The sequence below is a fragment of the Diabrotica virgifera genome, chromosome 4 (assembly GCF_917563875.1).
Source record: "Diabrotica virgifera virgifera chromosome 4, PGI_DIABVI_V3a".
In the NCBI taxonomy this organism is placed as follows: Eukaryota; Metazoa; Arthropoda; class Insecta; order Coleoptera; family Chrysomelidae; genus Diabrotica; species Diabrotica virgifera.
This window is the reverse complement of record NC_065446.1, coordinates 176,182,728-176,209,889: the sequence shown is the minus strand read 5'-3', so window position 1 is coordinate 176,209,889 and position 27,162 is coordinate 176,182,728. Positions and strand designations below refer to the sequence as shown.

General features: G+C 32.0%; 1 protein-coding gene across 4 annotated transcripts in view; it reads left to right on the top strand.

Moving 5' to 3' along the window:
• LOC114342489 (putative fatty acyl-CoA reductase CG5065) overlaps nt 1-27,162 on the top strand; it is a 269,687-nt gene that overhangs the window by 87,265 nt on the left and 155,260 nt on the right. For all 4 annotated transcript variants that reach the window (XM_050648568.1, XM_050648570.1, XM_050648569.1 and 1 more), the window contains exons 3-4: nt 14,103-14,187; nt 15,766-16,188. In XM_050648568.1, coding sequence (XP_050504525.1) covers nt 14,103-14,187; nt 15,766-16,188 — 508 coding nt within the window. The remainder of the gene's footprint in view (nt 1-14,102; nt 14,188-15,765; nt 16,189-27,162) is intronic.

The window sequence follows — 27,162 nt, the reverse complement described above, 5'->3', positions numbered from 1 at the left end:
CAAATTTGGGGTATTTTTTCTTATTTGGGGGATTTTTTGGGGGTATGCACTGAATGGGGGATTTTTTGGAGGAAAATTTTTTCGCATTGGGGTTTTTTGGGGTATAATTTTAAGAACACATTCCATTGCTTGGCCGATTTTGAATTTCAAGTTATAAACTGTGATTCACAAAAATCTTATATAAATTCATTTACAGTCGATTCTGCCATCTAGTACAAACTACTTAACTTATTTTGTAAAGCATTACAGTTTTCTTCAATAGCGACACAACAAAATTTGGTGAGGGCATGAAGCCAGGTCTATTTATTTTGAGTTTCTTTACGTGCTGGTTTGTCGCTTTTATTATGTATATTTTCTGTTAAAAAGTTTTTGTATTTATAATTAAACTTTTGGTGCATCATGATCGTGGGTATTTTGATAATATTTTGATTATTTCTTAAGTTTAATTTATTAATTGACAATAAAGATTAGTATTTTAAAATTTTTTTGGTGGTTTTTCGCTAGAAAAAAAACTACAAATGTTATAAGGTGTTGTGGAGCTTTCGAGTTAGCTTTAAGAGGTCACGACGAAAAAGAAAATTCAGAAAATAGAGGCATATTTAAGGAGCTGGTCAATTTTAGCGCCGAATTAGACAACGACTTAAAGGTTCATATTATTCAAAGTACCAGATCTTTCAAAGGTCTACCTTCTCCGGACATTTAGTTGCTTCTAATTTATTTATGTCGGAGAAGTTTTCTGCTTATAAGCATCAGTTCTCCGAATCATTTCTTAATGAACCATGGAGACTGGAGACAATTTTAATTTTTAAGAAAAACTCGGTTTAAAACTGAATTAGAAGTAGGTACTGTATTAGCGAGACGAATTAAGTACTACCTCTGGGGCTGTTTCGCTATCGGTTTTATTGTAGAGGGAAGGTTCAAAAAGCACATTTGAAGAAACTATTAAACTTTTAAGTATTTTAGTTACCATTCCTATATCAACATCTGAAGCAGAACGCTGTTTTTCGATGTTTACATCGAAACCTAGTGCTTTAGGTATGCTATCTGCAGAAAAGCATTTTGTAAATTGTATTGATAATTTTAATTATAAAGTCATTGAAAACTTTGCAACCAAAAAATAGAAGAATGAACTTCATATATCGTAAACTTTAAAAGTGACATTACAAAAATTTGTGCATGTGTGTGAATAATGAAATAGTATTATTTTTATAAATTGGTAAATAGAGACTAAATCGTAATAACAATTTTCAAGCACTATCAGCAGTAAATGCTGGTGGTAGGTTAAGAGGTTTTTATTATTAATTAATTTACGGAACTGTTTTGATCAATGTTGGACAATTGCTTGGCACCTCAGATCAATAAACTTAAGATATGTACATAAGATAAAAGTATCCGCGCATATTTTTTTTAGTTTTTGTTGTCAGTATACCTTTTTTTGACAATATCGTGAATCCGTCACTAAAAATTTTGGCGGCTGCCCGAGTTGTGGCACTACCTTCTTAAAGTGGTACGAGCCGCCACTGGTTGTATGTCAAAAAATGCACAATAACTACCTCTTATATACCTCAATAACTACCTTATGCACAATAACTATACCTCTAATAAATAAATCGTCTGCTTGTAATCACAATTTCAACACCTCGTATCTCGGAAACGAAGCATTTGCGTACATACTATGTTTATCGTGCAAATTGTCATTATTTTATATGTAGAATTGCCCATTAAAGTTTGTCATACTTATTTAAAAACAACCTGTATAAGGGGCGGCATTTTAAAGACTTGCATCATATTGAAAATATGTACCGCACGGCTCTGTCCCGAAGTTATAGTAAAGACGCGCTACTGTTGGCTCTTAAAGTCGGTACACCTACCTTATATTTGAGCTTTTCAATGCGCGTTCATAGAGATATATCATACGTCTAGTTTTGAGATATAAACGATTTATCTAAACCAGTGTTTCCCAAACTTATCTAAAGCGCGACCCCTTTTTGTTAAAAAAATTGTTCACGACCCCCTACTCATCACCCAAACCAAAATAGCGACAAAAATAGCGTGCCTAATTTACAACTGATGGTTTCTCAAATTTTATTTTACTTTACTGTTTAAATTCAAACTAAATACATTTAAAAAATTCAACAATTATTTTAATAATTGCGATCTGTCCCACTAGTACACTAGTAGTACTTCTGCCAGACTAGCATTTACAATAAAAATAAATAATAAAAAGTCGACTACACATTGTACACCGCGACATCTTTGTGTCTACATCGCAATACTTTTCCATGATATTCGCGAAGGCTCTACTCCTTACTTCGCTACTAGATGGCACTCTGGAACGTTCTCGTAGCCTCGTTTTGGCTTTATATAAGCGGCGATGTGCAATGAGACCTCAGTTCGAAACAGCACGTTGTGGCGAATGCAGCGGTATTAAGTAAAGAGTAAATATTTTGCGACTTACGTATTCCCGTTTACGTATTTACGTCTACGATAAATTACAAATTATGGATAAGTTTTTAAAAAGAAGTGCAGAACCATCTACGTCTGAAAGTGGCAGTAATAAAAAGAAAAACAGACTTTACAGTGATGAATATCTTAAATATGGTTTTACCATTATTTCCAATAAACCACAATGTGTTATTTGTGGAGAAGTATTGTCAAACGAAAGCATGAAGCCATCAAAGTTACTTCGACATTAAAATAGCAAACATCCAGATAAAAAAGACAAACCCGTAGAATTCTTTGAAAGAAAGCTGAACGTCCTTCACAAACAGCAAGATACTTTTCAATTGGCAACCACTACTAACGAAAAAGCATTATTAGCAAGTTATAAAGTTGCTTATCGCGTTGCCAAAACTAGTAATCCGCACACAATTGCTGAAAATCTCATTTTGCCAGCAGCTGTTGAAGTGGTACATATAATGATTGGTGAAAAAGAGTCTGCAAAGTTAAAAACAATACCTCTGTCAAATAATACTATCCAAAGAAGAATTAGTGATATGGCAGAAGATATTCAAGCGCAAGTTGTGGAAAATCTTAATAAATGCACGTACTTCTCTCTTCAAATGGACGAATCCACGGATATATCTAACTGTGCCCAATTTATTACGTTTGTAAGATATGATACAAATAATGGCATTCAAGAAGATATTTTATTTTGTTCCCCATTGGAGACCAATACCACTGGAAAATGTTTATTCGACAGTTTTGTGAAACGCACAAGTAAATATGTTATTGACTGGGGAAAATGTATTGCTATATGCACAGATGGCGCTAAAGCTATGACAGGACATCAATCTGGTCTTGTCGTCAGATTACAAGAAATAATGCCTAATGCCACATGGAGACATTGTTTTTTACATCGAGAAACTCTGGCGTCAAAAGCTTTACCTCCTGAAATGGACTGTGTTATGAAATCCATCATTAAAGTTGTAAATTCCATTAAAGGAAAAGCTTTACAGACCCGTATTTTTCGAAAAATCTGCGAAGACATGGATGCTATATTTCAAAATCTTCTTTATCACACCGAAGTAAGGTGGTTTTCAAGGGGCAACGTCTTAAAAAGAGTATTTGACTTAAGAGCAGAGCTTTTAATGTATTTGAAAGATGAGAAGTCCCCATATGAAAATCAATTTTCCGATCCTATTTGGCTTTTGAAACTAGGTTTCCTTGCTGATATATTCGAACAATTAAATATTTTGAACAGTAATTTGCAAGGTCGCGACATTAATATAATTACAGCCACAGATAAAATTAAGGGGTTTATAAGAAAAATCGATTTATGGTCAACTTCACTTGGCAAAAAGCAGCTCGATTCATTCCAGTGCGTTCAGGAAATTATAGAAAATGTATGTTACAGTGCTACAAATTTTGAACAAGTTTATGCAGGCATGCAAGTTACTTTGCTTAATTTAAAACAACAGCTCTGTGATTATTTCCCCGAAGAAATTCAAAACAGTTACGATAGTTGCAGATGGATACTGAATCCGTTTTTAGCCGATTCCTTTCAACATGCTGAAATACCAATAAACATGAAAGAACAACTTATTGAAATATCAAGTGATGGAATGTTGAAGCTCCAATTTTTTTCCCAGAACCCGGACGAATTTTGGACCAAAAAGATGCAGGAATACCCTCAGTTGGCGAATGAAGCTGTAAAATGTTTGGTTCCATTTGTAACATCATATTTATGTGAGTTAAGTTTCTCGTCTATGACTGCCATTAAAACAAAAGTGAGAAATCGTCTCGTACTTGAAAACGATATAATTGTGTGTGTCTCAAATACACAGCCTAGATTTGAAAGACTAGTTTCAAAAAAACAGGCGCATGGGTCTCATTAACATTGTAATATTTGACTTTATTTTTTTCTTTTACTTTTAAGGACTTTAAATATTTAGTTTTATGTTTCGTTTGATAATTAATTGTTAATTTTTATTTACGGCTTTATTAAAATAAAAATACATGATTTAACAAAGTAGTGTTTTTGTCTTATTTTGGAAATTTCCGGCGACCCCCCTAGTACCTCATTGCGACCCCCCAGGGGGTCGCGACCCACACTTTGGGAAACACTGATCTAAACGATAAATACAGGGTGTCCAGAAACTCTACGGACAAACTAAGACAGGAGATTCCTCAGATAATTTTAAGACATTTTAACCTGATTCATATAGTCCGAAAATGCTTCCTAAGGCAGCTAGGGTTCTTTGAAGATGGCGTCTTGTAATCAGTTTTTCTTAAATAATTCCACAACGCTTATATTTAGAAAAACGAAAATTGGTACACTTACTTATCTTCCCAAGATAAATCTATTCCATCTATTGCGAATTTCTAGTACCGGTCATAGGCGTCCGTTTTGGGTAGGGCTACGGTTATTTTATCGCATGACTTTTATGTCTTTAACTTTTAAGCATTTTTGATACTGGATTATTAAATTGTAAGATATTCTAGTGCTAAACGTTACTCTTGCTTTAAGTCGGTAGGATACATCGTTTTCTAGAAAAATCGATTTGAAAATTTTTCGTTTTTTGAATATCCAATTTTTTTTTAACCGTTTAGAGAAACGAAAACTGGTACATTTATTTATATTCCAGAGATGAATCGATTTCATTAATTGCAAATTTCTAGTATCTGCCATATGCGTCCGTTTTGGGTAGGTCAACGGTTATTTTATCGCATAACTTTTTTGTCTTTAATTTTTGAGCATTTTTGACTCTAGATTATTAAATTATGAGGTATTTTAATATCAAAAGTTACTCTTGCTTTAAGTTGGCAAAATACACCGATTTTTTTTATTTTTTTCAATTTTTTTTTAAATTAAAAAAACGAAAAACTTTCAAATTGATTTTTCTCGAAAACGGTGTCTTCTACCGACTTAAATCGAGAGTACCTTTTAGCACTAAAATACCTAACAATTTAATAATCCAGTATCAAAAATGCTTAAAAGTTAAAGACAAAAAAGTTATGCGATAAAATAACCGTTGCCCTACCCAAAACGGACACCTATGACCGGTACTCGAAATTCGAAATGGATGAAATCGATTTACCTCTGGAAGAGAAATATGCCCACCAATTTTTGTTTTTCTAAATTGAAGAGTTCTGGAGGTATTTAAGAAAAACTGATTACAAGACGCCATCTTCGAAGAGCTCTAGCTCCCTTAGGAAGCATTTTCGGACTAGATGAATTGGGTTAAAATGTCTTAAAATTACCTCAGGAATCTCCTGTCTTCGTTTGTCGGTAGAGTTTCTGGACACCCTGTATATGTAACTTCCGGTTGCAACTAAAGAACCGAAAGTCCAAACTGAAATTATTTACCATTACTGTCTTGCCCTATTCAAGTACTGTTATTTGACACCTTATATTTTTCTTTATCGTCCATAACAACATAGGAGATGTGACTACAGACGGACGGACAGACGGACAAACGGACGTTGATAATTCAACGTTTTCACCATTTTTTTAATGATGTAGAATGGATGAAAACAATATTGCAGCAAGATGTATGCATATTACGGTATAGAGGAGCAGGGCCCCGTAAGGGCTACTGGCGCCTGTGTACATAAAAGGAATTTGGCGCCCCTTAAGGCATTTTGGATCATGTTTTTTATTTATTGAAGTTATAATTCTTTAGGCGCGATTGGAAAAAATGTTGAGAGTTAATTTTTATAACAGTATGAAGCACGCGCACACAGATAATATTAATAAAAACGGAAGTCTGAAGTCAGTTACTAAATGTTGTTCTGAAGCTATTTCCTTGTGGCATTTTTATAATTACGTATTTTTTATGGGAAATAAGCCATAAATATTGGCGATATCATTTTAAAGTCTTCTACTTTAAAATGTATAATATACGTCTGAATTGCCAATATAAATGAGTCAGATTAAATAAATTATTAGAAGAATTTTTTTACTTAGCAACAACATGTTTGTTTTATTTTAATAGTATTTTGTATTTTGACAACGAAACCCGATTTGGGCTTCGAAACGTTAATAAATTCATTTTTTAGTAAAATTGTGGCTTATTTCCCATAAAAAATACGTCAGTTACTAAATCTTTCAACTTCGTTATAAAATCAAAAATTATAGATAGCTAGGTATAATAGAAAAATAAAAAATTCTTCTGCTATTGGAGAAGCGATATTTTCAGAGACTTTGCTGTTGCAAATTCATTAATTACATCGCTAAAATTTATACCATCACAAAGGCTATAGCGGGATAAGATGGTAAAATCTGCACTCGGCTCGATTCTTACTTGGTATAGGGTAATCGAAAGTACATACCTAAAAACCCCCTAACCAAAATTTTAGCTTCCTACGTGGCCCCAGGTGTCCACTATCGGAAAAAATGTGTTTTTTCAAAAAAAAATTTTTTTGAGCGAACCTTTGTTTTAAAAACTGTCAAAAAATTTTTGAATATAGATTTTTATGCCCAAAAACATACTGATTTTTTCAGATTTTTCGGATCAAAGTTAAGCTCAGGAAAAATTTTTGAATTTTTCAAAAATTTTTTAGGTTATGTAGATAATTTTTGGCTAGCTCCGAAATATTTTTTTAGTGTATTTTTTTCACTCTTTTCAATGGCGAAGATAGGTTTGCCATTTTCTCGCCGGAAATTCCTCAAAATTTGAAAAACCCATTTTTTAGTGTGTCCCCCTCATATTTTTAGCGTTTACTGAGCGATCCTTTGATTTAAAAAATACGAAAATATTTTGAATTAAACATGCATTGTTTTGTCCAAAAGCATCCAGATTTTTTTGATTAAAATTGAGCTCAGGAAAAATTTTTAAATTTTTCAAAAAATTTTTAGGTTATGTAGATAATTTTTGGCTAGCTGTGAAATAATTTTTTTTAGTGTATTTTTTCCACTCTTTTGAATGGCGAAGATAGATTTGCCAGTTTCTCGCAGGAAATTCTTTAAAATTCGAAAAAACTCATTTTTTAGTGTGTCCCCCTCATATTTTTAGCGTTTACTGAGCGATCCCTTGATTTAAAAAATCCGAAAATATTTTGAATTGAACATACATTGTTTTGCCCAAAAGCATCCTGATTTTTTCAGATTTTTTTTGATTAAAATTGAGCTCAGGAAAAATTTTTGAATTTTTCAAAAAAATTTTAGGTTATGTAGATTTTGGCTAGCTGTGAAATAGTTTTTTTTAGTGTATTTTTTTCCACTCTTTTGAATGGCGAAGATAAATTTGCAGTTTCTCGTCGAAAATTCCTCAAAATTCGAAAAAACTCATTTTGTAGTGTCCCCCCCTCATATTTTTAGCATTTACTGAACGATCCTTTGCTTTAAAAAATCTGAAAAAAATTTTGAACATACATTGTTTTGCCAAAAAATACTGATTTTTTCAGATTTTTTGGAAAATTGAGCCCAGGAAATTTTTTTGAATTATTCAAAAAAATTTAGTTATTCAAAAAAATTTAGGTTAGTAAAAGTTAGTTAGTAAAAGTTTAGGTATGTAAGTAATTTTTGGCAAACTTCGAAATAATTATATTTTCGTAAATTTTTTCTTTCGTTCTTTTGAATGACGCGGCTAGATTTGCCATTTTCTCTCTGGAACTTCCCTACAATTCTAAAAATTAAAAAAAAAACTGTATTGATGTCTTCCCCTCCTCACATTTTTAGCACATAAACTGCATGTCAATTAACTACTATTTTTTGATAACTACTACAAACTATTTTTGATATTTTGTTTGTTATGTCTATTGATATGATCAGGTTTGCCATTTTCAGACCAAAACCTGCTCAAAATACAACAAACGCTCTTTTTTGATATTTGTCACGCATTAATTAAATTAATGCGTGACAATAACGATTTTTGCTCCCCCTTTATTCGAGTGGTGATTATCATTTACATATTATAATTTATGGATCAAATTAATAGATATATATTTATTTTCATATTGAACCTTTTTTTGTTTCAATTTTTTTTAATAATAATGAAATATATAATTACAAAATTACAACCTAGTAAACTATATGCTCTAATTTACATTAAAATACTAGTTTGAGTCTTCGTCACTATGTATCTTAGTTTATTACGGGATCAGTATCTGATATGTATGATAAACAAGTCTGAAAGCATTTTTGCTGGTCTAATAATTTTTGACTTATACCTAGCATTGCTAATAAGATAATAAATGATTGCTGCAATGTGAGAACAGGACCCTACGCCCTACAGTTCCTAATCCGTTGGCACAGTCACAAGCATGGCGCAAAATACCTCCGTACCTGGCTTGACCTAACTGGTAGGTCGCCGAAAAAAATTCTTTTACATCCCTTTCGTTCATCTCCGGAAAATCATCAATTTCTTGACCAGTTAGTTTTACCGCAGTAGTGGGCCGCCTGAACCATCTCTGTGTTTTAACCTCTAATGCTAATGTATTTTCCTTTGATTTGGAGTCCAAAATTCTTCGAATTATTATCTCTTGCAATCCATCATCATATTTATCACTATAAGCATTTACCAAAAGTGTTATTGGGGAAACATGTAATCTTAGCATATGAAGCAGCTTTTGGTATAAGTCTATTGTCCAATTGCTGGTGAAAGGACTTGTATTTTTTGCTAAGGATGCTATGGATTGCCTTCAAAACCCATATCAGTTTTGTGAAGAAGCAAGATTCATTTGCTTCAATCGCACTTAAATTAGACTTTTTTATTCTAAGGCATGCATAAGAACCTTGAATTCTTGATTTTTAGGTAGGGTATCACATCCCTAAAACCTCTGTCCACGATGCAAACATCACCTTCCTTCATGACACCAGTGATGATCCAGTTCTTATACCAACTGGATCATCCATTACTTTTCTCATAATAGTTGTGTCGGTTTTGGTAATTATTTTTACATTTTTGACGACGTAAATATGTCCCATCAAAAACCAAAGCAAGTTCATCATTGAAAAGCTTTTTTACATAAACTGAAGTGTGGTTGATTATTAAATCATCCATTTAATACATAGCATTCTGGAAATATTCCGCAGATATTGGTTATATTATGTCTATTTAAATTATGAACCAGCCTTACACCTAAAGGTAGAAATGCTTAGGACTAAGTAAGTAAGTAAATTACGAACTGGATCATCAAATAATCGTATTTCATCTGTTTTCCTATTAAAAAATTAAATAAAAGTTTCAGATTTTTATCATCGGTTATTAACTCGTTTGAAAAAATGATGTTTTAGCAAAATATTTTGGTGTAAAAAGTATTAAAAGAGTCACGTATAAATTAGATTATGTGCTTAAAATATGGAAGAACATATCAAAAAAGAACTTTTGTTTTGGTTTGAAAACGGCAAACCTGATCATGTCAGTAGAAATAATAACAAACAAAATAGCAAAAACCGTTATTTATTGATATGCAGTTTATGGGCTCAAAAATGGGAAGGCGAGACACCAAAAAAGTGTTTTTTTATTTTTCGAAATGTGAGGAAGTTCCGAAGAGAAAATCTAACCCCACCATTTAAAAAACGAAAAAAAAAAATCACGAAAATATAATTATTTCGAAATTTTCCAAAAATTACTTACATACCTAACCTAATTTTTTTTTTGAAAAATTCAAAAATTTTCCTTGGCTCAAATTTAATCAAAAAAATCTGAACAAATCAGGATGCTTTTGGGCAAAACAATATACGTTCAATTTTATTCGGATTTTTTAAAGCAAAGGATCGCTCAGTAAACGCTAAAAATATGAGGCAGGCACTAAAAAATGAGTTTTTTCGAATTTTGAGGAATTTCCGGCGAGAAAATGGCAAATCTATCTTCGCCATTTAAAAGAGTGGAAAAATACACTAAAAAAAATTATTTCGCAGCTAGCCAAAAATTACCTACATAAACTAAAAATTTTTTGAAAAATTCAAAAATTTTTCCTGAGCTCAATTTTAATCAAAAAAATCCGAAAAAATCAGGATGCTTTTGGACAAAACAATGTATGTTCAATTCAAAATATTTTCGGATTTTTTAAATCAAGGGATCGCTCAGTAAACGCTAAAAATATGAGGGGGGACACTAAAAAATGGGTTTTTTCGAATTTTGAGGAATTTCCGGCGAGAAACAGGCAAATCTATCTTCGCCATTCAAAAGAGTGGAAAAAATACACTAAAAAAAATTATTTCTCAGCTAGCCAAAAATTATCTACATAACCTAAAATTTTTTTGAAAAATTCAAAAATTTTTCCTGACCTCAATTTTAATCAAAAAAATCCGAAAAAATCAGGATGCTTCTGGAAAAAACTATGTATATTCAATTAAAAAAATTTTCGGATTTTTTAAGTCAAGGGATTGCTCAGTAAACGCTAAAAATATGAGGGGGGACACTAAAATATGGGTTTTTTCGAATTTTGAGTAATTTCCGGTGAGAAACTGGCAAATCTATCTTCGCCATTCAAAAGAGTGGAAAAAATACACTAAAAAAAATTATTTCGCAGCTAGCCAAAAATTATCTACATAACCTAAAAAATTTTTGAAAAACTCAAAAATTTTTCCTGAACTCAATTTTAATCAAAAAAATCTGAAAAAATCAGGATGCTTTTGGACAAAACAATGTATGCTTAATTCAAAATATTTTCGGATTTTTTAAATCAAAGGATCGCTCAGTAAACGCTAAAAATATGAGTGGGACACACTAAAAAATGGGTTTTTTCGAATTTTGAGGAATTTCCGGCGAGAAAATGGCAAATCTATCTTCGCCATTCAAAAGAGTGGAAAAAATACACTAAAAAAAATTATTTCGCAGCTAGCCAAAAATTATCTACATAACCTAAAATTTTGTTGAACAATTCAAAAATTTTTCCTGAGCTCAATTTTAATCAAAAAAATCTGAAAAAATCAGGATACTTTTTAGCAAAACAATGTATGTTCTATTCAAAATATTTCCGGGATCGCTCAGTAAACGCTAAAAATATGAGGGAAGATACTAAGAAATGGGTTTTTTTGAATTTTGAGGAATTTCCGGCGAGAAACTGGCAAATCTATCTTCGCCATTCAAAAAAGTGGAAAAAAAATACACTAAAAAAAATTATTTCACAGCTAACCAAAAATTATCTACAAAAGCTAAAAATTTTTTGAAAAATTCAAAAATTTTTCCTGAGCTCAATTTTAATCAAAAAAATCTGGATGCTTTTGGACAAAACAATGTATGTTTAATACAAAATATTTTCGGATTTTTTAAATCAAAGGGTCGCTCAGTAAACGCTAAAAATATGAGGGGGGCACACTAAAAAATGGGTTTTTTCGAATTTTGAGGAATTTCCGGCGAGAAAATGGCAAATCTATCTTCGCCATTCAAAAGAGTGGAAAAAACACACTAAAAAAAATTATTTCGCAGCTAGCCAAAAATTATCTACATAACCTAAAAATTTTTTGAAAAATTCAAAAATTTTTCCTGAGCTCAATTTTAATCAAAAAAATCTGAAAAAATCAGGATACTTTTTAGCAAAACAATGTATGTTCTATTCAAAATATTTCCGGATTTTTTATATCAAGGGATCGCTCAGTAAACGCTAAAAATATGAGGGAAGACACTAAGAAATGGGTTTTTTTGAATTTTGAGGAATTTCCGGCGAGAAACTGGCAAATCTATCTTCGCCATTCAAAAAAGTGGAAAAAAATACACTAAAAAAAATTATTTCACAGCTAACCAAAAATTATCTACATAACCTAAAATTTTTTTGAAAAATTCAAAAATTTTTCCTGAGCTCAATTTTAATCAAAAAAATCTGGATGTTTTTGGACAAAACAATGTATGTTTAATTCAAAATATTTTCGGATTTTTTAAATCAAAGGGTCGCTCAGTAAACGCTAAAAATATGAGGGGGACACACTAAAAAATGGGTTTTTTCGAATTTTGAGGAATTTCCGGCGATAAAATGGCAAATCTATCTTCGCCATTCAAAAGAGTGGAAAAATACACTAAAAAAAATTATTTCGCAGCTAGCCAAAAATTATCTACATAACCTAAAATTTTTTTGAAAAATTCAAAAATTTTTCCTGAGCTCAATTTTGATCCGAAAAATCTGAAAAAAATCAATGTGTTTTTGGGCATAAAAATCTATATTCACAAACTTTTTCACAGTTTTTAACGCAAAGGTTTGCCCAAAAAAAATTTTTTCGAAAAAACACATTTTTTACGATAGGGGACACCTGGGGCCACGTAGGGAGCTAAAATTTTGGATAGGGGAGTTTTTAGGTATGTACTTTCGATTGATCTATACCAAGTAAGAATCGAGCCGAGTGCAAATTTTACCATCTTATCCCGCTATAGCCTTTCTTGTTCCTAATTGGAACAAGAGAATTTGATTTTCCTAATTGAAAATTGCTAATATTGCTAGCCCAGACAATCTTTTTCGAAGCATTGTCGATCTTAAATAATGTTTAATGATTTTTAAACTTTGAAAAAGATAGCTCTCCAGAAGCTCCATACATAGTCTGGGCTGATTATCGGAGAATAGGCCATTTTTGGGAAAAGTTATTTACCAGCAATTTTATTGCTGGAATCGAATCTTATAATTGTATATATTAATAATATAGATATGCAAAGTCCGCAGATAGTGTGCTACTTTTTTTATAAACAAAATGGCGCTCGAAAATCGTGTTTTTTTCAATTTTTGCTCTATAACTCCAAAGATTTTAACTTTAGACCAAAAACACCCAAATAAAAATTCACCGCAATTAAATTCTGCATACAGATGTGTTTTTTCCGATTTACTTCGACGAAAACTTTCCCCGGAAAAAGCGGGTTTTTCCAACAAAATCTTTAATTTTCAACTAAACTTTTAGAAAAGTAGTTGTTAATCAATAATTAAATAACTTGGTAACGTAAAAGCTCTTTTCGTATATATTATTATATCTTATTTTTTTATTATTTCGTCCATGTTCAGGTTGAACAACAGAGGACTTAGGGAATCTCCCTGTCTTATCCCATTACCAGCTTCAGTTGGGTCAGTTAGTTCTTCATCTACTTTTACTTTTATTGTGTTGTTCTGGTAGATATTTTCGATCGTTTTAATTATTCCTAGAGGTACCTCTCTTGCGTACAATAAATGGATAACGTCTTTTAATTTTACCCTGTCAAATGCCTTCTTAAGGTCCACGAAACATAAGTATGCCGGTTTGTTGTATTCTAACGATTTTTCTTGAATCTGCCTCATTATAAATATAGCGTCGGTGCATGATCTTCCCGACCTAAAACCTTGTTGTTCTTCTGCTAATGTTATAATTTTATTCAGTTTGTTTGTTATTACTTTGGTCGTTAATTTTAGTGTTGTGTTTAATAAATTAATTCCTCTGTAATTCTCCGGGTCCAATTTTTCTCCCTTTTTGAAGAGAGGTATTAGGATGCTTGATCTCCATTCTTGTGGTAGGTATTCTGTTTTTGAGTCGGCTAAAACCCACGAAGACTTGTAACGTCACGGAGTAAGTAAGTAAGCTTTGGGGGTGGAAAAAGCTTTGTGGGCAAGTTACAACAGGCTCAAAAACCAATTTTGTACCAATACACTGCTAACTGCTATAGTTTTAAATGTCTACTTCTAATTTTTATTTTTTTGCTAATAAAATGTTGATTTCTTTGTTTGGTATGAAAATGTTATTTCCATTACATTCTTAATTTTAGATATTTAATCCATTGCGTCATCAAAATCCAGATGCTTTGAGGAAACTCATTCCAATTAAAGGCGATGTTTCGGAATTAAATTTAGGTTTGTAAATTTACACTATATATTTATAAATCCTGTTGAGCTGCCCCCCCCTCACCTTGCAGAAATTAAAAAACAAATAGCGCTAAATTACGAGCTTTGATACGGTATATGAGCTTTCATATACCGTAAATTAAAAATTTTGAGCTTGTTACACTAGGCAGGAATTTAATTTTTTTGTGGCTGAGTCAGCCCCCTCCACCCATTACTTAAAAATAGAGATTTGCGGCAGAATTACGAGGTATTTATGAGCTTTCGAAGTGATATAGTTTCGATTTTTCACAAACAATCCTTTAATTGATTCAACTTACGAGAAAAATGTTAAACTGAAGGAAATGACTGAAGAAAATGTTTAAATCGGCAACATTGCTTATTACACTATCGTTGTTTAATCGCCGAATGACGGCGGAGGACGGAGCGACGGTGCATTAGCGTGGGAACTGGGGACCGTCTAGTATTCAACGGCGCGCAGTGTTACCATGTGTTGGATGTATATCTAATTTAAAACTAAACATGCTGTATAAGTATAACCATTCAAAAGATACGAGGGGGAGGGGACTTTTAGCTAGCAATCTATAGATTCTCTAGACCAAAGAATTAGTGGAAATAAGCATGTAGTTCTGTAAAGTCATCATCATCATCTTGGTGCTACAGCCCTTAGAGGGCCTCGACCTTCTCAAGCATTCTACGCCATTCTGTTCTGTCCCTTGCTTGCATTTTCCAGTTGCCGACTCAGATCTTCTCGGCATTATGTGTTACCCCGTCCATCCACCTCAGCTTTGATCTACCCCGTCTTCTCATTCCCACGGGTTGCGCTGTTAGAATCTTTTTTATCATGTTCGATTCAGGGGCCCGGGCTACATGTCCTGCCCACTGCAGGCGGTTTCGCTTAATTATAGTGATAATATCTTTTCCACCAAACGTATGCTTGTAGATATTCTGCAGTTCAAAGTTATATCTACGCCTCCATATTCCGTTCTCACAGACCGCTCCGAATATCTTACGTAGCACCTTTCTTTCAAAAATCGACAGAGCGGATTCATCTGTTTTAGTTAGCGTCCATGCCTCTGATCCATATGTGAGAACGGGGACTATCAATGTTCTATACAGCCTTATACGAGTTTTTTGAGACAGACGTTTGTTAGCTAAGTACTTTGATAGACTATGATAACACCTGTTTGCAATTATTATTCGTCTTTTTATGTCCTCTGATGTGTTATTATTGGGGTTAACCGATGTCCCTAGATATATGAACTCTTTGACCGCTTCGAAGTTTTGGTCATTGATGATTAGATCTGCGTCAATATTTCCAGCTCTTGTGTTTGTGTTAGTCGCCATGAATTTTGTTTTATTTCGATTTATATGTAACCCCATTTGTTCTGCTGCTGCTACTAGCTCGGTTAGGATTTCCGCAGTTCTCGCTCTGGTTCTTGTTATAATGTCCACGTCGTCTGCATATGCTAGAATTTGGACAGATCTATTGAATATTGTTCCCCAGCTATCTATATTAGCGTCTCGTACGACTTTTTCTAATGCTAGTTCTGTAAAGACAAGGTGTTAATAATTATTTAATAATTTTAGGTATAAGCAAAGAAGATCGAGAGTTACTAGTTAACACTGTAAATATAATATACCATTCAGCAGCTTCAGTTCGTTTTGATGACTTCTTAAAAGACGCCATTATCTTAAACGTTCGAGGAACGAGAGAAGTTGCAAAGTTAGCCTTGGATTTAAAGAGTATTTCAATATTTGTACATATATCAACTACTTACTGCAACTGTGATAAATTGGTAGTAGAAGAAAAACTTTATCCAGCTCATACAAGCTGGAGAGATGCAATCATGTTAGCCGAGGAATGTGATCAACAGACATTAGAGACTTTAACTCAAAAATATATTTCTCCATTGCCCAATACATACACCTTTGCAAAATCTTTAGGAGAACATGTTGTCAATGACTTGTGTCAAGGAAAGATACCAACTATAATAACAAGACCCTCGGTAGGTGCGTACAATTTACTGTCTTTTCAACAAAAATAATTTTGTGCATTTAGTTTAAAAATACTTACTTTAGTCAAACATTTCCAAAAACTAATAATAGGGCAGTCAATGACGGTATTTGGCTCCGAATTCCATCCTACTACATCGATTTACTTGAGATTTTCACAGTCACAATAGATCAAGAAACAAAGTCTACCCTATGCCGATGTGCGCTTTTATCTTGGGGGTGGTTCCCACCCCTTCTCGGGGGTGAAAAATGTTTTCGTTAAAATAGCCACGGAAGAAGCTAGAGAACTTAATTTTAAGCAAAAACTGTTCTATAACTATTTTTTGAAAACTCAATACTTTTTGAGTTCTGCGTGGTTGAAAATTGGCCATTTTCATTGAAAAATGTCATCTTTTCGGTCGGATTTTTGCGAATACCTTAAAAACTATGTATCTAACAAAAAAACTAGGGTCTAGGACGTTTCATAGCCGCCGTTTCGATGCCGCCGTTTCGATGCCGCCAGTTCGATGCCGATGCCGGCCGATTCATCGCCAGTCAATTTATCAATATCTGATATATTTCCGAATTTTCGACAGTTACAATTATTAGTTATTTTTAGTATTAATTAGGAATTCTAGGAAATGCGAGATATGACGGCGATGAAATGGACTGGCGATGAACCGGCGGCATCGAAACGGCCGGCGATGAACCGGCGGCATCGAAACGTCCCATTCCGAAAAAACTATATACAATATTTCTGTAGGTTATAAAAAAAGGGATTCGTTCCTTCATAAATCTTCTAGTTAAAATACAAAGAGGGATATGGTAGGTAAGAAGAGTTTGTTTTTTTGCTGCATGCTCATATCGGTGTATTCAACTTGAAATAACAGAGAAACTGTCGATTTTAGGTGTATAATGATACTAATAACTTTTGTAGTTCTTAAAAAGACCTTTAAAATGAGCAATACTAAATGTCGATTACATTCAAACTAAGCAAGATATTCTGCAAAAAAGTTGATGACTAATGTATTTTAAGAAGAAATGAGAAGTATATTTAATCCCTCATCCATCAAAATTTAAAAACATCGTTTTTCTTCTACAATTCTTTTTATTGTAGTGTTATTTCTATGGTCAAAAAGTTGGGCTGGATTAAAATGAATTGTTTTTGAAAAAAATAAGATCAAATTATAGAGTGCATTTTTAAATTTTCTTGAAAATCTTCCTTTTCCTCCATGTAACTCGAAAAATATAAGAGATACGAAAAAAGATACATACCACACAAAAATGTAGGGCTTTTTCAGATAAAAATTTTCTTTTTATTTTTCATTACTTTATGTCTTATCATTTTCAAGTTACATGGAGAAAAGGGAAGATTTTTAAGAAAATTTAAAAATGCTCTCTATAATTTGATCTTTTTTTTTTCAAAAACCATTCATTTTAAACCCGTCAAATTTTTTGAACATAGAAATAACACTATAATAAAAGGTATTGTGGAAGGAAAACGATGCATTTCTATTTTGGTGGAGGGGGGTTAAAATTACTTTTCATTTTTTCTTAAAATACATTAGTTATCCATTTTGATTGCAGCATATCTCGCTTAATTTTAATGTAATGGACCTCTGATATAGCTCATTTTAAAGGTATTTTCAAGCACTACAAAAGGTTTTAGTAGGATTATACGCCTAAAATCGACCGTTTCTCTGTTATTTCAAGTTGAATACACCAATTTGGGAATGTACCAAAAACCAAACTAATTTCACCTACCAGATCTCTTTTTGTATTATGACTAGAAGATTTATGAAGACAAGTGTCTCTTTGTTTTATTTTTTTATAACCTACAAAATTGTTTAATACAGTTTTTTAGTTAGATGCATAGTTTTTAAGGTATCCGCAAAAAACCGTTCGAGAAGGTATTAGGTTTCAATGAAAATGGCCAATTTTCAACCACGAATATCTCAAAAAGTATTGAGTTTTCGAAAAAAAATTATAGAACAGTTTTTGCTTAGAATTAGGTTCTCTAGCGAATTCCGTGGTAATTTTAAGCAAAAATTTTTCCATCACTAAGAAGGGGTGGGAACCACCCCACGATAAAAGCACACATCGGCATAGGGTAGACTTTGAATTAGGAGATAAGTAGAGGCTAAGCAAAAAATTTCATTAAAATCTAGGCAGTAGGATAGAATTCGGAGGTAATATCCTCTTCTTGCTCCCATTGACTGGCGTATAACTAAACCCACAAGAAAAAAGTTTTCCAGTAGTTAGCTGTATACCATATACCATAATACAAAAAACGAATAAAATCCTTTATAAAAGGTATATATTTAAAAATCCCTAAAAAGGGCTACATCACAGAACTAGTTTTCTATTGGATGACCAATCATCATCAGTGCTTACGGAAAATGAATATAACCTGATAAGATAATGCAAAGTTTTTAAAATTTTGACTACGACTACGGTTTAAGAAAAGTTGTAGGTTATACTCACGTGATCTAACATGCTAACCACCAAAACACAATATTGTAAAAATATATGGGTAAAAACCCTTTAAAAGTAATCCGTCAAGGAAAAATAGATTAAATATGCGAACTTAAACATGGATGTTCAAAATATTCCCTCTAATATGCTCTAGCTAGGTACCATCTGAGCTCTAATTCGACTTGTTCACATGATGACAGTCTGATAGCAAGTGAAGATGACATGGGGACTCTTGAATGATGCCATGACAGAAGTGACAGTTCCGCAGGAAGTTGAAAATTTAACCTGTGAAATTTGAAGACGATGGTGTAAAGCTTGTTAAATTAAGAAAAATAACAACAAACACTCCACTATGATAAATAATCAATTAAAATAAAATAAAAAATGAATGGGTTGCATGTGTGAGTCCATACTATTGTAGTAAAGAAAAGAGAGACGTTCTCACAAACAATTGATTTTACAACTGACGACCGGTTTCGCTGTCTACAATATTCACAGCATCTTCAGGTCACGGTAAAAATTAAATGCTACAAATAACAAAAAACCAGAGTTAGTTAAGTGGTCTGGTTGAAATCAAAGGGTAATGATAAAGCCAATATTAAAGTATATATATTTATGCATACATATAAATACTAACATGTACGTAAATATGGATTACAACCCTCACACTCACATGCATGCACGTATTCAAATGTAGTGGCAACAAAAGTATGTTAAGTATAAGTATAAAATATACAGTTACTTTCCGGTATAAGGGAAGAATATAGTAGTATTCAATATCATACTTTTTCTCTATATTATGCTAAAGGGAGAGACGGTAGAGGGACAGATTTGAATGTAATGCATTAACAAAACCAAAATAATTGGCAGGATCTTGAGGGGATTAGTAAGGAAACACGACATTAAACCGTGAAACCAAAAAATTTTTGTTAGTTATATATAAAGTGATGTTATTTTTATTTTTTAATTAATAGTGTATATTTTAATTTAGTTGGGATTATTAGATGTTGTTCTGGATGTTCAAGAACTAATAGATGTAAGATTGGTTGTGCAATTTTCCTAAACCAGAATTGGTCAGTTGTGTATTAGTTGTGGTGTGATTGTGAAAATATTTTAATTTGTTTTGTTGGAGATATTGAAATTAAATTGAACAATAGTAATTAGGTAAAAATTTGCTAAAAATTTTTTAATATTAAAAGTGTCAAACAATAAAAACATTAATAAATAATTCAGAATTAAAGTGAAGTGTAAAGGTAACTGTACATGAAATTAAATTTATAGTAATATAAAGTTATGATTATTTGTGCAGCAATGAGATTTTATGCGATATTACTTACTAAAAAAGTTAGAAAAAGGTAGAAAAAGGCAAATATGAAAAAATCATTCATTTATGTTAATATCTGTTGAATGTAATAAATAGTTGAGTAGATTGAAAGTTAATCTCAAAAGATCTTTGAAAAAGTTACATGGTTGAGCTGAATTATCTGGTTTCTTTGTAAAGTTAAAAAAGTATTGAAAATTTTTTTTTGTTTTAAAGTCGATAAATAGTCGAGAATCTTTTGTGTTATTTATCGACTTTAAAACAAAAAAAAATTTCAAAACTTTTTTAACTTTACAAAGAAACCATATAATTCAGCTCAACCCGGTAACTTTTTCAAAGATCTTTTGAGATTAACTTTCAATCTACTCAACTATTTATTAAATTCAACAGATATTAACATAAATGAATGATTTTTTCATATTTGCCTTTTTCTACATTTTTCTAACTTTTTTAGTAAGTAATATCGCATAAAATCTCATTGCTGCACAAATAATCATAACTTTATATTACTATAAATTTAATTTCATTACCTTTACACTTGACTTTAATTCTGAATTATTTATTAATGATTTTATGGTTTGACACTTTTAATATTAAAAAAATTTTAGCAAATTTTTACCTAATTACTATTGTTCAATTTAATTTCAATATCTCCAACAAAACAAATTAAAATATTTTCACAATCACACCACAACTAATACACAACTGACCAATTCTGGTTTAGGAAAATTGCACAACCAATCTTACATCTATTAGTTCTTGAACATCCAGAACAACATCTAATAATCCCAACTAAATTAAAATATACACTATTAATTAAAAATATAAAAATAACATCACTTTATATATAACTAACAAAATTTTTTTGGTTTCACGGTTTAATGTCGTGTTTCCTTACTAATCCCCTCAAGATCCTGCCAATTATTTTGGTTTTGTTAATGCATTACATTCAAATCTGTCCCTCTCCCTCTACCGTCTCTCCCTTTAGCATAATATAGAGAAAAAGTATGATATTGAATACTACTATATTCTTCCCTTAGGAAGCTCGCATACCAAAAGCGATATCCGATCGATATATTATGTAACACGCAACATCCCATATAGTCCAGACTGTATCGTCGCCCCCGTTAGGTAAATTATTTCGATCCGTCTTTTTTTGCACAAACGTTTTTACTTAAATAAAGGTCCTTATAACAAATACACGGTGCCGGGAGGTGCCGCGGTCGGATAATTGTTTAAACAATTTTTTTAAACAAATTTAAAAAATCAATTTTTTCACTTCGTACCAATTTTTTTAGATTCTTTGTGACATTATGAGCAAAAAAATCTCTTATGATTTTTCTCTAGAATTAATTGTTGTCGAGTTATACGCGATTTAAAATTTGAAAAACGCGAAAATAGTTATTTTCAAGGCTTTAACTCTGTTAAAAATTATTATTATGAAAGTCAGAAAGTGACTAAATCAAAGTTTAAAGCCCCCTTACATGATCCTGAAGAAATTTGTGACATTAATGTATTAAAAAGCTGTTATTTTTAATTATTAACAATGAGCGCTAACAGCGTATTGAGGCGGCCATCGATGTGGGTGCGAGTAAGATGCACCATTGGACTGCCGGAATGGTGCATCTCTTTTGCACTCACATTGACAGCCGCCTAAATACGCTTTCAGCGCTCATTGTTAATAATTAAAAATAACAACTTAGTAATAAATTAATGACACAAATTTTTTCAGGATCATGTAGGGGGACTTTAAACTTTTATTTTTTCACTTTCTAACTTTCATAGTAATAATTTTTTCCGAAAATCGGTCAGAAATTTAGATATTTTTGAAAGAAACGTTCGATATTTCCTTATACTTAGCCATTGCCTGGAAATGAAAAATAACTGTACGGAAATGTTATTTTCCACCCACCTCTACCGAAAGTATACTTTTCCGGACCTGATTGTAGGGAGCAAAGTTGTACTTTTCCTCCCTAGGGAGGAAAAGTAAAAGTGACGTCATAGTATTTCATTCATGAAATATAACTTATTGACGCCCTGTGCAATATCTTTTTTTATTACTTAAGTATCTATACATTTTAACGTTTATTTATAAAACACCCAGTAGTTTGCAGAATGGTAAAAAACAGTAAATTGTTATTTTGATTTAACAATGTTTACATTAATAATTTGACTTATATTTGACAGTTGACAGTTATATTGTACCTACTTGTTAGTTTTAGTTTTAATAAATTTTGTTGGTTAGTTACATAAATAAATTAAGTAAAAATGAAAAAATGACTTGTAATTTGAGGAAGGTGGAAAAACCATATGTATAACATGGGAGTAAAGTGCCTTTTCCTCCCTTGAATGATTATTGCCCTCCGCTACGCGTCGGGCAGTAAACTTCATTCTCGGGAGGAAAAGTAGCACTTTCCTCCCTTGTTATACAAATAGCTATTCCTTACTATACATAAGGAATAGTATATTGTACAACAGGGAGAAATATGTCATTTTCTCATGTGTTGTATACTGTACTTTTTCTATGGATGCGGTTGTGTCATGACGTCATGAGTTTAAACTTCAAAATTGAATAATTTAGGTGCTTTTACGTATATTATATACATAAATTGAAATAAAATACATATACATGTAGTTATTTAATATTCTTAAAATTTATATACTTACCTTTTTTATTTAAAATTCTAATTAACAGTTATTTTCGAACAGTTTTGAAAGGTAATTCCTGGTAAGTTTTGCTCCAACACATTTTATTTGACAATATTAAATTGTGCTTGTATTGTGCATGTTACCATGGAAACGGCGATCATATATCGTCGTCTTAGTACTATAACTTAATAACTCCAAAATTGATGTTTTTGAGATAACTAGTTCACAAGATGTATTTTATTTGCCTCCATATTGTGTAAAAACTTGATAGCTCGCTCCAAACGGGTTAAGTATTTATTTATGATTGACGAAAGTTGATAAAACTCAAATGCCCCTAACATTAAGTGCTAAAAGTTGACAAAGATAAGTTATCAAGCTATTATTTAATCGAAATAATCGTGAATACGACATACACTGAATGCTATAACTAGATAACTCGAGTTATCTAGTTGTAGCACATGTTTTTTCTGAAACCATTGAGCTTACCACATAATTGCTATCTGTTTATTCGGTTCATTTTAATGCAAGAATTGTTAGCAGATCTGGTAACCCCCATGGCAGGGGGCTAATTTTCAACAAAATAATGTATAAAATATTAGTTGTGTTAAAAAGTTCACTTATATGCAACTTGACACAACATGCGACATTACCAAATGTTAACATTATAGTAGTGCTAAAAGTTGATAACTTTAATTTTTCATGGTTTTTTCCATATTGGAAAACAAATTTGCACCGTATTCCTAAATATGTAGATCAGTTTCCAAAAAGTTAAGGAACAGTATTTGAGAGCCGCAGAGAGAATTCCGTATTTACCAACATCATGGTAGCAGCACAAATATCTTTAAAATCTTTAAACTCGTTTATCTCAAAACTACTAATTTCGTGTTATCAAGTTATAGTATTAAGACGACGATATGGAAAACCGTACGAGAACCCGTGAGAAAAAATATTTCCCACTGCAATGGCCGACTTTTCTCACTGCATGAGAAATTGTTCGTTTTGAATGTATGTAAGTACTGAGAGAAGTTGCACATTGTATAACATCCATAGAAAAATATTTTTTCCTTAGAGCAGATTCAGAACAAATTTATTATAAGTACTGTCAAAAATAAGCAAATACGTCAAATTTGACAATTCAATATTTTTGTTTCTATAGTTACAAAACATGTACTTGGTGACATCACGAATATTTGAGTCAGAATATGTCTATTTGAAAATTTTAACATATTTATTTTAATATAATTTAAATGTTAGATTTTCGAAAAAATAGTATGTATACCTTGCAGGAAAAGCAACATTCCCGGACTCTGTATTCCCTTGTCTCGGCTTGCGCCTCGACAGCAATCTTTACATCGTCCGGGAATGTTAAGCTTTTCCTACTAGGTACACAATGTACTATTAACCGAGTTATTAAGCCTTAAAAATGGCCATTTTCTCTCGTTTTTTAACTTTTAAATCGCGTATAGCTCGACAACAATCAATTTTAGAGAAAAATACAACCGACCTTTTTTGCTTATAATGACCCAAAGAGTCTAAAAAAATTATACCTACGAAGTGAAAAAATTGATTTTTTGAATTTGTTTTAAAAAAATATTTAAAAAATTTTCCGACCGCGCCACTTCCCGCCACCCTGTGGATTTATTATAAGGACCTGTTTTTGAGTAGGTTTGTACAAAAAAACGAATCGGAATAATTTACCTCACGGGGACGATGACACAGTCTGGTCTAATATGTTTCAACGGTTAACAGGCATCCCTTGAACGCACTTAAACTAAAATTCCTAGAATTCCGATGCAACGGCGATCGGATTCTCAAGAAAAGGGCAGTAAAGAGTGCCCAGATGTGCAAATGTGTGTGTTTGGAATTAGGGCGTAGAATATAATTAGGGATAATAGGATAAATTTATTTAAGTTTTGAGATAATAATACGTTTATTTAATTCAATTTTTTACAATGATTTGTTTACTTACAAAATAAACGTAAAAAAGTCTTAAAAGGATAAACGTGCTTGTTGACTTATCTATCTAATGTTTACAGATTAATACCTATTTACAGTTTTTTGACAAATCATTTTTTTAGAGATTCTAACTATGTTCGACCGCAGACGTTCGGATACAATTAGCGTCTCTTTGCAAAGACAATGGCGTCGACTTTGCAAAGTAACAAGACACTTACTCAACACACACACACTACACATTACATCTGAGTTAGTGATGTTATCCAATTTCGTGGCTAAAGGTTCTAGTTCTAAATCAAGGCCAGAATCAGAGAAAAAAAAACATGTAATTTTCTAGTATAATTTAAATTTATTAAATTGTTACACAGATCCTATTTTTCTTTAGTCCAAGTATTAAATAATTTTATATGTTCATAATATAACATAATCTAAATCTTTCTACTTAACGGTGCAAGGTGTTTAAAAAATACATTTCATGTATCTATATCATATACAAATCGTCTCCACTCTTGTTTATTCTTAGCCCTTCGCTTCGCTTCAGTCCCAGTTGTGTTCTTCTCTTACAATGCTGTTTCTTATTCTATCGCGTCTTGTAATTCCTTTTACTTTTCTTGGGTACTTCATGTCCATTGAGTTTATTCTACTTTTCGATGATTGTGTTAGCACCCAGCTGTCATTACCATAGGTAAGGATTGGCCTGAAGATCGTTTTATATACCTCTATCATTGTCCTCATCTTGCCTCATCCTTGCCTCATCCTGCTGCTTACTCCTTTTTTCCAATGAATGCTCTGTTTAAGCTGTAGTAGATTCTGAACGGCATGATTATCCTTTCGTTGACTTCTTCTTCTTCTGATCTTCCTCCATTTTATATTTTCACACCCAGGTATTTATATGTTGTTACTTGTTCTAATTTCTGGTTATTTATCTCTATATTTACTTGTTTATCCTCATTTCCCATGACCATTATCTTTGTTTTCTCCATGTTTATGTTCATATTTCTTTCTTTAATAATATAAAAAAAAACAATTTTTATATAAATAAAAATTTGTGATATTTTTAAAGTTAATGCTGACGGTAAAATATTGCAAAACCTATAAATTTGTAAAGAACCCTTTAAAATAACATGAAAATCTGGCATAGACATATGTAAGTAGGTAGCATGTGGGGCGAGTTTCATCCCTTCCCGAGGGTGAAAATTATACGTTCAAAATAAGGCCGGAAATGGATAAACTACGTAATTTTAAGCAATTTTTGTTCTATAGCATTTTTTCACTAAGTTAAAACTTTTCGAGTTTTTGAGAGTAAATATGTTCATTAAAAAAAACACATTTTTATACGGTTTCTTGCAAATAACTCAAAAAGTAAGTAATTTTATCAAAAAAAAAACACTCCTAGCAAAAATGTTCATGTCTGTTCATGTAAAACAATTACTGGACTATGAATAATGTTAAATGCATTCAGTGGGTGCGTCATCGACTCATTTTTCTTTCTTTTCTCTGACATCTTCTTAAAAATTGCCAAGCTACAATAACATCTTTTTCGCTTGAAGACATTTTTCAAATACTGATTGATATTCGGAAGTTCCAAAATTGGCACGCTCCTGTATTCTACATAATGATAAAATGTGTTATGGGACGTTATCTCTGTTGAGTATAAACAAATGTACGTACGCTATTATGAACTGTGCAACATTTTACGTATGAATTTTATTGTATGTGTTGCATTTGGTCTGAGAGCTTCCTTATACCGGAAAGTAAGTGTATATTTTATACTTATACTTAACATACTTTTGTTGCCACTACATTTGAATACGTGCATGTATATGAGTGTGAGGGTTGTAAACCATATTTACGTACATGTTAGTATTTATATGTATGCATAAATATATATACTTTAATATTGGCTTGATCATTACCCTTTGATTTCAACCAGACCACTTAACTAACTCTGGTTTTTTGTTATTTGTAGCATTTAATTTTACTTTTACCGTGACCTGAAGATGCTGCGAATATTATAGACAGCGAAACCGGTCGTCAGTTGTAAAATAAATTGTTTCTGAGAACGTCTCTCTTTTCTTTACTACAATAAAATAAAATAAACTACACTCCTGGCCAAAAAAATCGGGACACCTTAAAAATGGGTCATTTTTTATGTCTCGAATCTCCTAAATATGTTGTCCGATTTTAGTGATTTTTTTAATATGTTATAGCCTTATGCTCTAAGAATATGGATGTAGTAATAGTGTTGCTGAACATGTAAATGTCGTTGTATACCGGGTGTAACAATAATACTGTGTTTTTTTCCTGAAAGTTCGTAACACCCTGTGGAATATTCTAGAATTTAAAAAATATTGAAATTAAAACTCAATTGTAGCCTTAGCCTTTCTTAACATTCTGCTTTTTGACTCATTCACTTATGTTGTATAATGAAAAAGTTAGGTACTTTGACAACTAGCCATGTTCTTAATCAATACAGGGTGTTTCTAAATAAGTGCGACAAACGTTAAGGGTTAATTTTGCATGAAAAAATAATGACAGTTTGCTTTATAAACGTACGTCCGCAAATGATTCGTTTCCGAGATACGGGATGT